Source organism: Bombina bombina, chromosome 3 (genome assembly GCF_027579735.1).
Source record: "Bombina bombina isolate aBomBom1 chromosome 3, aBomBom1.pri, whole genome shotgun sequence".
NCBI lineage: Eukaryota > Metazoa > Chordata > Amphibia > Anura > Bombinatoridae > Bombina > Bombina bombina.
The window spans coordinates 645,581,318-645,594,306 of NC_069501.1; the positions used below are offsets into that span (position 1 = coordinate 645,581,318).

Sequence of the window (12,989 nt, forward strand, 5' to 3'; positions counted from 1 at the left end):
TATAATCCTCACTGCGCCTCTCAAATAGTTGTTGCTGGCCTATTCTGAAAGCCTGATTAGGTGGTAAAGTTTAGTTGTCTGAAAGAAGATTCTTCAATCAAGATTTTATTATTTTTAAGCAGAGCAAGATTGTCCTGCTTCCTCCTGGGGTTTAGCCATAGCCCATGTCAGTCTCTTCAGTAGAGCAATGGTGGCTTTTAAGCAGTTGGGAACTTGTAGGGTATAATCCTCACTGCGCCTCCCAAATAGTTGTTGCTGGCCTATTCTGAAAGCCTGATTAGGATTATTCAGTCTTTCCTAATTTTCCCATGGGTCCATGTGAGGGAGATGACTTCTCATACCATGTGAGCTGCCCTGCTGACGGGCAGATTGATATTCAGATAAGTGCCTAGTTTTATTTTCTTTTGAAGAATATGGCACTTTTTCAGTTAAGCCTGTTTTTGGTACACTAATAATCCTATTTGGGGTTAATAGGATTTTAGTAGGCAGTATGTGCAAGCACTGGGGACGGATAATCTTTTGGAGAGAGGCTCAGATTTAGCTTATTGTTCCGGTTTAATTCCAGACTTTGTGGGGCATAGTCAGTGAATTCAGTGAGTAAGTTTACTGTGTGCAACGGCTCTGGAGACTCAGATTTGGTGAATGTTCAGGTTTCATTACAGACTTTGTGGGACAGAGACAGTATGTTTTTTTCATTGTGTGCAGCGGCTCTGGCTTTGATATCAATGGTGGCCAGCTTCTTTGCTAGTTAGGAACGCCCACGAATAGGAAGGGCGAGTTTCTGAGACTGCAATTTAGTATTGCGCACCTTTCCGGAGCACTTCCGGTTAGTTCCGGTCCGGAGATTGTTACTGCGTCTTTGCTTAAAGAAGGTGTTATATCATAGCCGTTTTTGAACAGCTAGCTCTTGAGTCCGGATCGTAGTTAGTTATTTTGGTTCACAGAAGGACAGGTAGGCACCTCAGCAAGGAGTGATGGGGTGAGGAGGCTGTCTGAGGTTTATAGTAAACTGCTGTTTTTTTGCAATAGTTAAAGAATAAATGAAAATTATTTTTACTTTTAACATTTAAAGTGACAGTACCATTTTTTGGTGTAATTATTTTTCAAACCTAAATAAAGCTGTTGAGTTTCTTTTGTTTACACATTGAGTAAAGATGGCTCAAGAGACCCTGCAAAACGTTACATGTGGCTTGTGTTTTGACTCTAATGGGGAACTCCCAATCCCCTTTTGTCCCTCATGTATTGAAAGAACATTACATTACAGGGATAGACTTTTTGAATCTGAGCCGTCATTAGCTAAGGCGGATGCTGTTCAGGGTCCCCTGTTCAAGATATGCCGCAGCTTTCTATATATAATTGCCTGGGAATGGGAGAGACCGGGTATCCCTTTTTTCTCCATCCCCAATTTTTAAGAAGATGTTTCCAATAGCTGACTCTATCAAGGAGTCTTGGCAGACAGTCCCCAAGGTGGAAGGGGCAATTTCCACTTTTGCTAAGAGAACCACTATTCCCATAGAGGGTAGCTGTTCCTTTAAGGATCCTATGGATAAGAAGTTGGAAGGGTTACTTAAAAAGATGTATGTACACCAGGGTTTACAATGGCAATCTGCGGTGTGTATTGCTACCTTCACCAGTGCGGCAGCATACTGGTTTGATGTGTTGTCTGAATCTATTCAGACAGATACTCCCCTTGAGGAGATCCAGGATAGGATCAAGGCTCTTACGTTGGCCAATTCATTTATTATGGATACTTCCCTACAAGTTATTAAGTTGGGAGCAAAGATTTCTGGTTTTGCAGTACTGGCCCGCAGAGCTTTATGGTTCAAATCATGGTCTGCGGATGTGTCATCTAAGTCTAAGCTTTTGGCGATTCCCTACAAGGGTAAGACCTTGTTTGGGCCAGGCTTGGCTGAAATTATTTCAGACATTACGGGAGGTAAGGTTCATTTCCTCCCTCAAGATAAGAGGAATAAGCAGAAGCGATGTTCCTTTAGAAACTTCAAGGGTAAAACTTCCTTTCCCTCTGCCAAGCAAGAAAAGTCCAAGCCTTCCTGGAGTTCCAACCAGTCTTGGAGCAAAGGGAAGCAATCTAAGAAGCCTGTTAGTTACTCAAAGTCAGCCCGATCCCTGGGCGGTGGACATCGTGTCCCGGGGATACAAGCTAGAGTTCAAAACCTTTCCTCCCAGGGGCAAGTTTCTGCTCTCCAGATTATCTGTAGACCAGATAAAAACAGAGGTGTTCTTACACTGTGTCTGGGACCTTTCCAACCTAGGAGGGATAGTTCCTGTCCCAATGCAGGAACAGGGTCTGGGATTCTATTCCAATCTGTTTGTGGTTCCCAAAAAAGAGGGAACTTTCAGACCAATTTTAGATCTCAAAAGTCTAAACAAGTTCCTCACAGTACCGTCCTTCAAGATAGAAACTATTCTTTCCATTCTTCCCTTGGTTCAAGAGGGTCAATTCATGACAACGGTAGATTTAAAGGATGCGTACCTACATGTTCCCATCCACAGGGATCATCACACGTTTCTGAGGTTCGCCTTTCTAGATAAACACTTCCAGGTTGTGGCTCTTCCATTCGGATTTTCTCAAAGGTCCTGGGAGCCCTGTTGGCGGTGCTCCGGTTGCGGGGCATTGCACTGGCGCCTTATTTTGACGACATTCTGGTCCAGGCGCCATTCTTTTATCAAGCAAGCTCCCACATGGAGATGTTATCTTTTCTGCGTTCCCACGGATGGAAGGTGAATTTGGGAAAGAGTTCCTTGATACTAGTTACAAGGGTAGTGTTCTTGGAAACCATAATAGATTCATTTTTAAATGAAAATATTTCTGACAGAGATCAGAAAGACAATGATTTTCGACTCTTGTCTTGCCCTTCAGTCCTCTCCTCGGCCGTAAGTGGCCCAATGTATGGAGGTAGTTGGTCTGATGGTAGCTGCCATGGACATCATTCCGTTTGCCTGATTCCATCTCAGACCTCTGCAGTTATGCATGCCCAAACAATGGAACGGGCATTATGCGGATCTGTCTCCATGTTTACATCTGGATCAGGCAACAAGAAATTCTTTTCCTTGGTGGTTATCTCAGGAACATCTCTCCCAGGGAACTTGCTTCCCTAGACTTTTCTGGGTGATTGTGACCACGGATGCCAGCCTGTTGGGATGGGGAGCATTTTGGGGCTCACTAAAGGCTCAGGGGATATGGACTCGGGTGGAGTCAGTTCTTCCCATAAACATCTTAGAGCTGTGGGCAATCTTCAATGCTCTTCTGGCCTGGCATCAGTTAGCTTCAGCCCGGTTTATCAGGTTCCAGTCGGACAACATAACTTTGGTGGCTTACATCAACCATCAGGGGGGAACTCGGAGTTCCTTGGTTATGACAGAGGTATCCAGGATTATCCAGTGGGCGCAGACCCACAACTGCTGTCTGTCTGCGATCCACATTCCAGCAGTGGACAATTAGGAAGCGGATTTTCTGAGCAGACAGACTTTTCACCCGAGGGAGTGGGAACTCCATTCGTAGGTGTTTTCCAGCTTGATTCTCAAATGGGGACAGCCGGAGCTGGATCTCATGGCATCTCGACAGAATGCCAAGATCCCGAGGTACGGGTCGAGGTCAAGGGATCCTCAGGCTGTACTGATAGATGCTCTGGTGGCTCCTTGGAATTTCAGTCTAGCATACCTGTTTCCTCCGTTCTCCTTCCTCGGGTCATTGCTCGAATGAAACAGGAGAGGGCGTTGGTGATTCTTATTGCACCGGTGTGGCCTCGCAGGATCTGGTATGCAGACCTGGTGGAGATGTCATCCCTCCCACCTTGGAGACTTCCTCTGAGGAAGAACCTTCTTCTTCAAGGACCCTTCCTTCACCCAAATCTTGTTTCTCTGAAATTGACTGCTTGGAGATTGAATGCTTAATTTTATCTAAGTGTGATTTTTCTGAGTTGGTAATTGAGACCATGATTCAGGCTGGCAAGCCTGTTACCATAAAGATTTACTATAAGATATGGCGTAAATATCTGTATTGGTGTGAATCCAGAGGCTACTCTTGGAGTAGAGTTTGGATTCCTAGAATTTTGTAATTTCTCCAGGAGGATCTGGAGAAGGGATTATCTGCAAGTACCTTGAAGGGTCAGATTTCTGCCTTTTCTATATTGTTGCATAAACATCTGGCAGACGTGCCAGATGTACAATCCTTCTGTCAGGCCTTGGTCAGAATCAGGTCTGTGTTCAAATCTGTTACTCATGCCTGGACTCTTAACCTGGTTCTTAAGGTTCTTCAGAAGGCTCCGTTTGAGCCTATGCATTCTTTAGATATTAAGATGTTATCTTGGAAAGTTTTGTTTCTTGTTGCAATTTCTTCTGCTCGTAGAGTCTCAGAACTCTCGGCATTGCAGTGTGAATCCCCTTACCTTATTTTTCATTCGGATAAGGTATTTCTGAGTACTACGTTAGGTTTCCTCCCTAAAGTGGTTTCGGATAGGAAGATTAATCAAGAAATCGTTGTTGCTTCTTTGTGTCCTAACCCTTCTTCTCCTAAGGAGCGTCTGTTGCACAACCTAGATGTGGTGCGTGCGTTGAAATAATATTTACAGGCGACTAAAGATTTTTGCCAGTCTTCTGCTTTGTTTGTTGTTTTTACTGGAAAATGCAAGGGTCAGAAAGCTACGGCTACTTCTATTTCTTTGTGGCTGAAGAGTATAATTCGTTTGGCATATGAAACTGCTGGACAGCACGACTCATTCCAAGAGGGCTGTTTCCTCTTCCTGGGCATTTAAAAATGAAGCTTCTGTGGAACAGATTTGCAAGGCTGCAACTTGGTCCTCTCTACACACTATTTCAAAATTCTATACATTTGATACTTTTGCCTCGGCTGAGGCTTCTTTTGGGAGAAAGGTTCTTCGAGCAGTGGTGCCTTCCGTTTAGGTTCCCTGTCTTGTCCCTCCCTTATCAACTGTGTCCTCTAGCTTGGGTATTGATTCCCAATAGTAATTAGAGATGATCCGTGGACTCACCGTGTCATTAGAAAGAAAACAAAATTTATGCTTACCTGATAAATGTATTTCTTTCTTGACATGGTGAGTCCACGTCCCGCCCTGTTTTTATTTGACAGTTTTTGTGTTATGAACCTCAAGCACCTCTGCACCTTGTGTTATTTCCTTTCTCTCTTTTTCCTTCGGTCGAATGACTGGGGTTGGAGGGAAGGGAGGTGATACTTAACCCTTTGAGTGCTAAGCACTGTCCCACCTGGGTGCTAAGCTGATTTCATTTATTTTTTTATTTTTTTCCAGATCCCCAGGACTTACACCATTGTAAAAGTTAGGTGATTACCTTTCCAATGGTGGGTTTTGGGGGGCTGTAGCTGCTTAGATACCTGAGATACAGGCTTCTAAGTAGCATGCCCCCTTTCCCTATACTTTGTATTGACAGATTTTTAATAAAGTTGCGCGGCAACGTCATCACATCATTGCGCAGTGATGTCATTACGTCAGGTAGGAGAGGGTGGGAGCCCCCAAATCTCCCTCAATGTGGGAGAGTGATAGTGACAGCTCTGAGCCGTCATTAGCACCAGAGTGGGAAACTCTGTGATGGCTCAGATCCGTCATTAGCACTCAAAGAGTTTAAAGCTTTGCTGTGGTGCTCTTTGCCTCCAATAGTTATTGGAGATGATCCGTGGACTCATTTATCAGGTAAGCATACATTTTGTTTTTGTGCAACTTTGTACCCCGGTCTGGTGTATTCAGATGTCATAAATCTAGATGTAGTATGTGTAAGAGTGTGAAAAATGGTAATAAGACTTTTCAATCAAATATCACAGGAGAAACTTTTGCTGTTGGAAAACGCCTTACATGTGAATCGACTTTTGTTGTATAGCTAATACAGTGTGTTTGTGGGGCTCAATATGTAGGGCGCACGAGCCAGAAATACTCACAACCCGTTATTACAACTTAGGCGTAGGGAGACTTACTAAATCCACAAATTACACACTTTGACCCAAGAGGACCTTAATAAATGTGTTGATCTAGCAGCCTTCAATTTATGAATCGTTATTATTTTATTATCTGATATTTCACATGATTTAACCAACAATCATTGTTTAGTTAAGGGGTACACCATCTAAAATCCATTCACATATTATAGCTAAAGTTCCCCTATTAGATTCATAGTTATATATTATTTATCAATAATATTGATACACTATGCACAATTGATTGATATTATTTAGCACGTAGGTATCAATAATTAATTTGTTATAATAGGTTATCACTGACATCATTGCACTCATCTACACATATATCTCCACATATATTTACACTGTATATGATCGCACATACATAACATTATTATTATTATTTATATGGTATCCACCTTCACTGCATTTATCGTCTTCCTATATATTTTTCTTATATAATTTTTATATATTTTCACGAATTAGTCTTAGATATCTTAGGGACTTTAATATGACATTATTATTATTAGAAGTTTTAGATTGGTCTCCCCTCCCCAAGCCTTTCCTTCCGCTTAGTATTGAACGCTACGCTTTCCCATTCAGTGACATACTGCCTTAGGAGGATGCGTCACTTAGGGGAGGTTCTGAATAGCTACGATTTCTCAGCTAACTTTAGCTGATGTGGCCTTTCACAGCACCAGTATGCTTATGCATATATCGTCACTTTGGGGCGGACCGCCTCCAGTGACGATGCCTCCCAGTCTATCCATGTTTGATATTATACATAGTCTCGGCACTTCCTGGTTATACAAAAAAAAAATTCACGCTCGGTGATCTGTGATCATATACACAAGTAAGCATTGAATTTACGAATCGTTTTATTAAACTATCTATTTCACTTTGGTTTACATAGATTAAATCCATTATTACTCTGGCTCTGTAATCGTACTAGAGTTGTGAGAAATCGACAGCGTTTTTTTTGGGTAATGGTTTATTTGGCTCCTTTCCTGTAGATCAGCTAAGTGCAGGGGGCAAATGCTTAGCATTAGTTGCTTTGAATTATCAGATAGTGTGTCTGAATCTTAAACATTATTGAGAGCCCACATTTTTTGAATATATACTGATTAGGGCTGGGCGACATGGGCAAAAAAAATCGTGATTTTTTGAAAGAAAAAAAAATGCGATTGCGATTTAATCTTATAAATGATTTTCTTATAAATGACTAACACCTTCATTTTGCATACTAAAGTTTATTTAACACTACAGAATCTTAATGTACATGTTTCTCAATGTCCAATACACTCTTGGAGCATAAAAATACAAAACAAAAAATAGTTAAAATAAAATTTGCTGCCTGTGATGTGATTAAATAGTAGCCACTAGCCAGTTATTAGGTCTTATGACACACAACATTGTCATGTTTTTTAGGACAGTCATTCTAACTGTGGACAGTGGTATGATTAACAAATGAAGCAGTGTAAGCCTCATACACACACAATTATATATATATATATATATATATATATATATATATATATATATATATATATACAAATATATATAATATACAATCACATACACAGTTATACACACACACGTATATATATATATATATATATATATATATATATATATTTATTATTTTTTAAAACATTTTAATTTGACTGAAAATGAGCCCTGCTCCTGTCCAGGAATCCAATACAGGCATATAGCAGTAGGGGTGGGGGGCTGCTCCTTTCAGAAATGCTGTGCCTTGCTGATATCAAATACATTGTATATGCAGTTAAGTTAACCCAGCAGCAGAGGGGACTGCAGTTTTAGCCTTTTTGGCAGCTGTGGGGTTAACTGCATCTGCTATGTATTTGAGCCATTTCTCAGAGAGCAGGAGATTGTGTGGGAGGTTCCATAATGTTTACATACCCTAAGCTTCAGACTGCAGACGTCCCTAGGGGGAAATATAAGTAAGTGATTTCCCTCCTCTTCATTCCTGCATCGGCTCTGCTTTTAGACTTCTAGATTGATCGGCTGGCCGGCTGCTACTCTGAAATCAGAAAGTGAAAGTAAAACAGCCATTTTACAAATGTGTGCTAAAAGCAACCACTAGATGGAGATGGTTTGCAAGAAATCACAAACAAATCAATGCATTACAGCCACTTCTGAGTATTTTTTTTTAGCAAAAAATTGCGACTCTCGCGGTTTTAAATCGCGTATGCGATTAATCGTGCAGCCCTAATACTGAGTCATCTGTGACGTTTTCTAACAGCAAAAGTTTTTCAATAGGTTATACTATATATTATATTATATGTTGTTGCTTGTGTTGAATTCTCAACTTTTAATGTTATCAAATTAAGTTTCTAAATGTATCAAATGTGTTAAACAGTTAGGACACTATTTATGTATTAATATCTGTTATTCTTGGTGTTACACTTGTAACTATATACATGGCAAGTTTGTGTTGGTTGCTATGATCTGCATAATTGGTTAACACCCCTTTCAGGTGTTACCCATTAGAAAGGATTTGTAGGGTATATATGGCAAGTGTTTTTATATTTTGTATTAAGTCTGATGAAACAGCCACTGATTGGCTGCGAAACACGTTGCTTGTTTTTACTATTTTTATTAAAGTAAGTTATACACTTACCACTTGCCGTTATACCTTTTATTTTGGATTCACACCTAATTATTTGGTGCACCATTGTTTGGGATATCATTTGCTGACCTATTGGGGTTCGAGCTACACCGGAGACCAGTCTGCTGGGTGACTGTTTGATCCCAGTCTGTTCCTTCTGCACCAAAAGGGGTGCTCTACTAAATGTGAGTGCAAACATTTTTATTACCAGCTTTCACGAATTCAAACAGTACTGGACCATGTGTCACTTCTGTTCTTCTATGTTTTCTACAGATTACTTAAAAAAGTGTTTTCTAATGGATTGGAATAGCATAACATTTGAAAACTCACAGAATGTTGTTATGCATGTCACACAGCTATTCTAAGGGATGTGAAGAAACCCTAATAATTATTTTACTAATGCTAGTAAATAAATAAAAATGTTATTATAAACCCATTACTCTTTTCTCGTGACCTTCTCTAGATTAAAGTCATTCAGTTTTATGTTTCCAAGGCCACACCTATATTCTAAATATATTTAAAAAATAAATCTTTCTGTTTTTGTTTTTACAGCATTCCCAGAGAAACATCTGCTTACCTATCTGATCTGCTGTTGGGATTGCTTCAGAGAAACCAAAAGGACAGACTTGATTTTGGTATGAATGTGATACTTGATATTTATATGGTTTTGATCATTGTGTGTTTAATATTAGAACACTACACAAACAAACATCTCTTCTCACTCAGCACTGTGGTGACCAAACTCAGTTTCACAATTTTATTATTTCTGCTGTGATCATATGATAAAATCTTAACATGATTTGTCATGCCTGTGATTGGGGAAAAAAACAAACAATGGTGTAAATTCCAGGTCTTGAAAATGTTATCTTAGATTTTGGTTCTGCTTTATCTAATTTATAAACCACCCAAACCTGCATTTTTTCTTTGACAGATGCACACTCCAAGTAAATTACATATTTTTTGGGGTAGGGTATAGTGTATTACATGCTGTATTTGTGCAGTGTTTAAAAGCATTTAAATGGCACTGTTAATTTGTATTTGAGCGACTGACCTGCATATGCCAGTGGCCTTTATTTAGTGATATCTACACAGAGTGTGACTCCTCTAATAGTATTAACCTTAATTGCAACCCACAATATCTAACCCTACCAGAAAACCCATATCAATCTTATTCAAAACTTAAGATCTCAGCTGAAAATAACTCTAAAGGCAGCCACTGTACATGGCCCTACCCCTTGCAATACCCTATTTCAACTAAAGGCCCTTTGTTCTATGAATCCCCTTCCTAGAAATATAGCATTTGACGATAGATTACAACTTAAGGGACCATCAAGTCTTCCCATATTACATGTGCAGTGTAAACTTACTTATTTCTTAAGATAGCCATATGTGTGTCCCAGGCATTGTTAAATTCTTCTATAGTCCCTGTGTTTACTAACTCTATTGGAAGTTTACTTTATGTCCAATCCATGTGTCCCTAACACCTAAAGATCCCTCTCCTAGTCCCCCAGCACAATATTATTCCTTTGCAGTCTTTTCAACTGCAATAACCCCCCTCACCCTCTAACATCCTAGGGCCTCCTCTGCATGTTTTATACCCCAACCCCCATAACAATAAGAAACAAATACTGACTGACCAATCAGAGTGGTACATTTTGATGCACTCTTTCCACATCAGTCTTGAATGGTTAATCTCTTTATCAGTCTCAATTGCATTACAAATTCAAATACATATGAGAGAATACTGGAATATATTCAGTTGATGGTGAGGAAGATGAATATGGGGTCCTCTTGCTGTGGTTGGAAGAGACTGAAAACTGACCAAGAATATTGATAATTAAGGTATAGACATGTCTTTTTTGTTTTAGGGGGTTTGAATAGATCATGTATGTGGGCGTTATGTAGTAAGTGTCTTTAGGGTTTGCTGGTGGATATGTATGGGGAAATCATGCATGGGGATTATTGCAGTGGGAAGGACCCACATGGTAGCCTTCAGATATAACAATGGTAATGTGTTAGGGGAATTGTGTAGGGGGTAGCACTTGGGTGTATAGTGCATGTTAGTGAGGCAGGGCTAGTGCATATAAGTTTAATTATTGGGGCCCCACGTTCTTTACTAAGCTGGTTATAGAGACCATCCATAATAAGAAACTTGTGACCTGTCACTATATATTAAAAACTTTATTGAAACATAGATTTTGGCAGCAGATAAGAACCATAGGCCCAGCAAGTCTGCCCAATATTTACTAAAAGTATAAACTAATCTAGTTCGCAGGACAGCCTTATGCTTATTCCAGGCATTCTTAAAGTCCCCCACAGTGTTTGTCATTACAGCCTCTTGTGGAAGTTTATTCCATGAATTAATCACCCTCTCTGTAATGAAGTGCTTCCTCAAATTACTCCTGAATCTACTACCCTTCAGCTTGAGATCATGACCCCTTGTTCTTGAATTTTTCTTTTTATGAAAAATACTCCCAACCTCAGCTTTACTAAGCCCCTTAATATACTTGAGTTACTAGCATATCACCTATTTCCCTTCTCTCCTCTAAGCTATACATATTTAGTTAATTCAGCCTCTCCTGGTAAGTTTTATTTTTAGACCACGTACCATTTTATTAGCCCTCATTTGCGCAGATTGCAATGCTGTTGGAGAAATAAAGTCACTTGGAAAAAATGTATTTGCAACATTTTCCCTTTTGTGACTGGATTGAGATATGTAATTATATATTTGGGTTTTTGGTTCTATCTTTACAGATGGCATGATTTATTGAGACACATTAAAGCGTATGAATAGTGTTTTAATTTGAAGTAGAATATATCATGTTTATACTCAGTGAGTTGACTTTAGGAAGCAGGGCATTAAATTTTTAGATTCCTTAATGAATATTAAATACTTTTTATTACCTAAAATGATGGGGTCAGGACAGATGTAGAGTAATAGATCAGGTAGAATGGGAAAAGCAACAGGCAAATTAAACAAGTCAAGGCTAAAAGTCTTTATAATCAGAGTTATGGCCAGGTATGGGTAGGCTGTTGGACCAGAATAATCTTAGACAGACAGGTTAACGGGTGAGGCATCAAATATAGACATATTTATGGGCGAATAGTCAAGTACAGGGAGTTGCAGGAAGATTAATCCAGTTGTCAAATACAGTCGGGTATGACTAGCTGTCAAATACAGATATATATGGCCATTGGTCAGACGCAAGCTATGGGCAGTTATGACCAGTGGTCAGGTACAGATAGGTATGGCCAGTGGTTAGATACAGGCAGTCATGCTCAGTGGTCAGATACAGATTGGCATGGCCAGTGGTCAGATACAGGCAGTAATGGCCAGTGGTCAGATACAGGCAGTCAGTGGTCAGATACAAGCAGTAATGGCTAGTGGTCAGATACAGATAGGTATGGACAGTGGTCAGATACAGGCACACATGGCCAGTGGTCAGATACAGGCAGTCAGGGTCAGTGGTCAGATACAGGCGCACAGTGATCAGATGCAGACAGTCATGGCCAGCAGTCAGATAGAGGCAGTAATGGCCAGTGGTCAGATGCAGACAGTCATGGCCAGCGGTCACATAGGGGCAGTAATGGCCAGTGGTCAGATACGGGCCGCTTTTCATTGGTTTACCGATATGTTCAACATGCATCCAGTAGTGCATTGTTGCTCCTTTAAAGGGACAGTCTAGACCCAATACTTATTTTTTACTTATTGTTACAAACCAAACAAGTATCTTGCAACAGGTTCCATATCTATAAGCTTGTAAGAAGTACATGAAACTTTTAAATAATGATCGTCTGTTAGCAGCCGAAAATAGCCACCAAGCTCCACCCACAGCTTTCTACTTGTCCAGTTAGCTGTATTCTACTATGACCGTGTAACAGTGCACGTTTAATATTTTTCAGTTAGCTATTTCAAATTACACATGTCCAAATCAGCATGTGCAAGTAGGAAAGCTTATTCCTGAGTCAATCGTGATTGGAGAAACTTAAGATACCAAAATATACACGCAGTAGGTGGGCGGGACTTGGTGACCATTTTCGGCTCCTAACAAATGATGAATATAATGTCTCCTGTACTTCTTACAAGCTTATAGATGTGGGACCAGTTGCAGGATGCTTCTCTGGTATGTAACAATAAGTAATCAAAATTATGTATTGGGTCTAGACAGTCACTTTAATAAAGGATGTGAAGAGAATGAAGCAAATTTGATAATAGAAGTAAATTGGAAAGTTGTTTACAAATGTCTGGTCTATCTGAATAATGAAATAATTATTAAAGTAAAAATGTCCCTTTATGATAAAAATAAAATACTGTTATAGAATACTATTACATGGGGTGTGTTTAATAATCTGCAAACAAGTTATCATTCCTAATATGTGCTTTGAAGGACAAAAGCAAAGTTGGCTGACTCA

General features: G+C 39.8%; 1 protein-coding gene across 3 annotated transcripts in view; it reads left to right on the plus strand.

Annotated features, from left to right (window-relative positions):
• The window catches only part of ULK2 (unc-51 like autophagy activating kinase 2), a 439,206-nt gene that overhangs the window by 325,574 nt on the left and 100,643 nt on the right, over positions 1-12,989 (plus strand). For all 3 annotated transcript variants that reach the window (XM_053707357.1, XM_053707358.1, XM_053707359.1), the window contains exon 10: positions 9,129-9,211. In XM_053707357.1, coding sequence (XP_053563332.1) covers positions 9,129-9,211 — 83 coding nt within the window. The remainder of the gene's footprint in view (positions 1-9,128; positions 9,212-12,989) is intronic.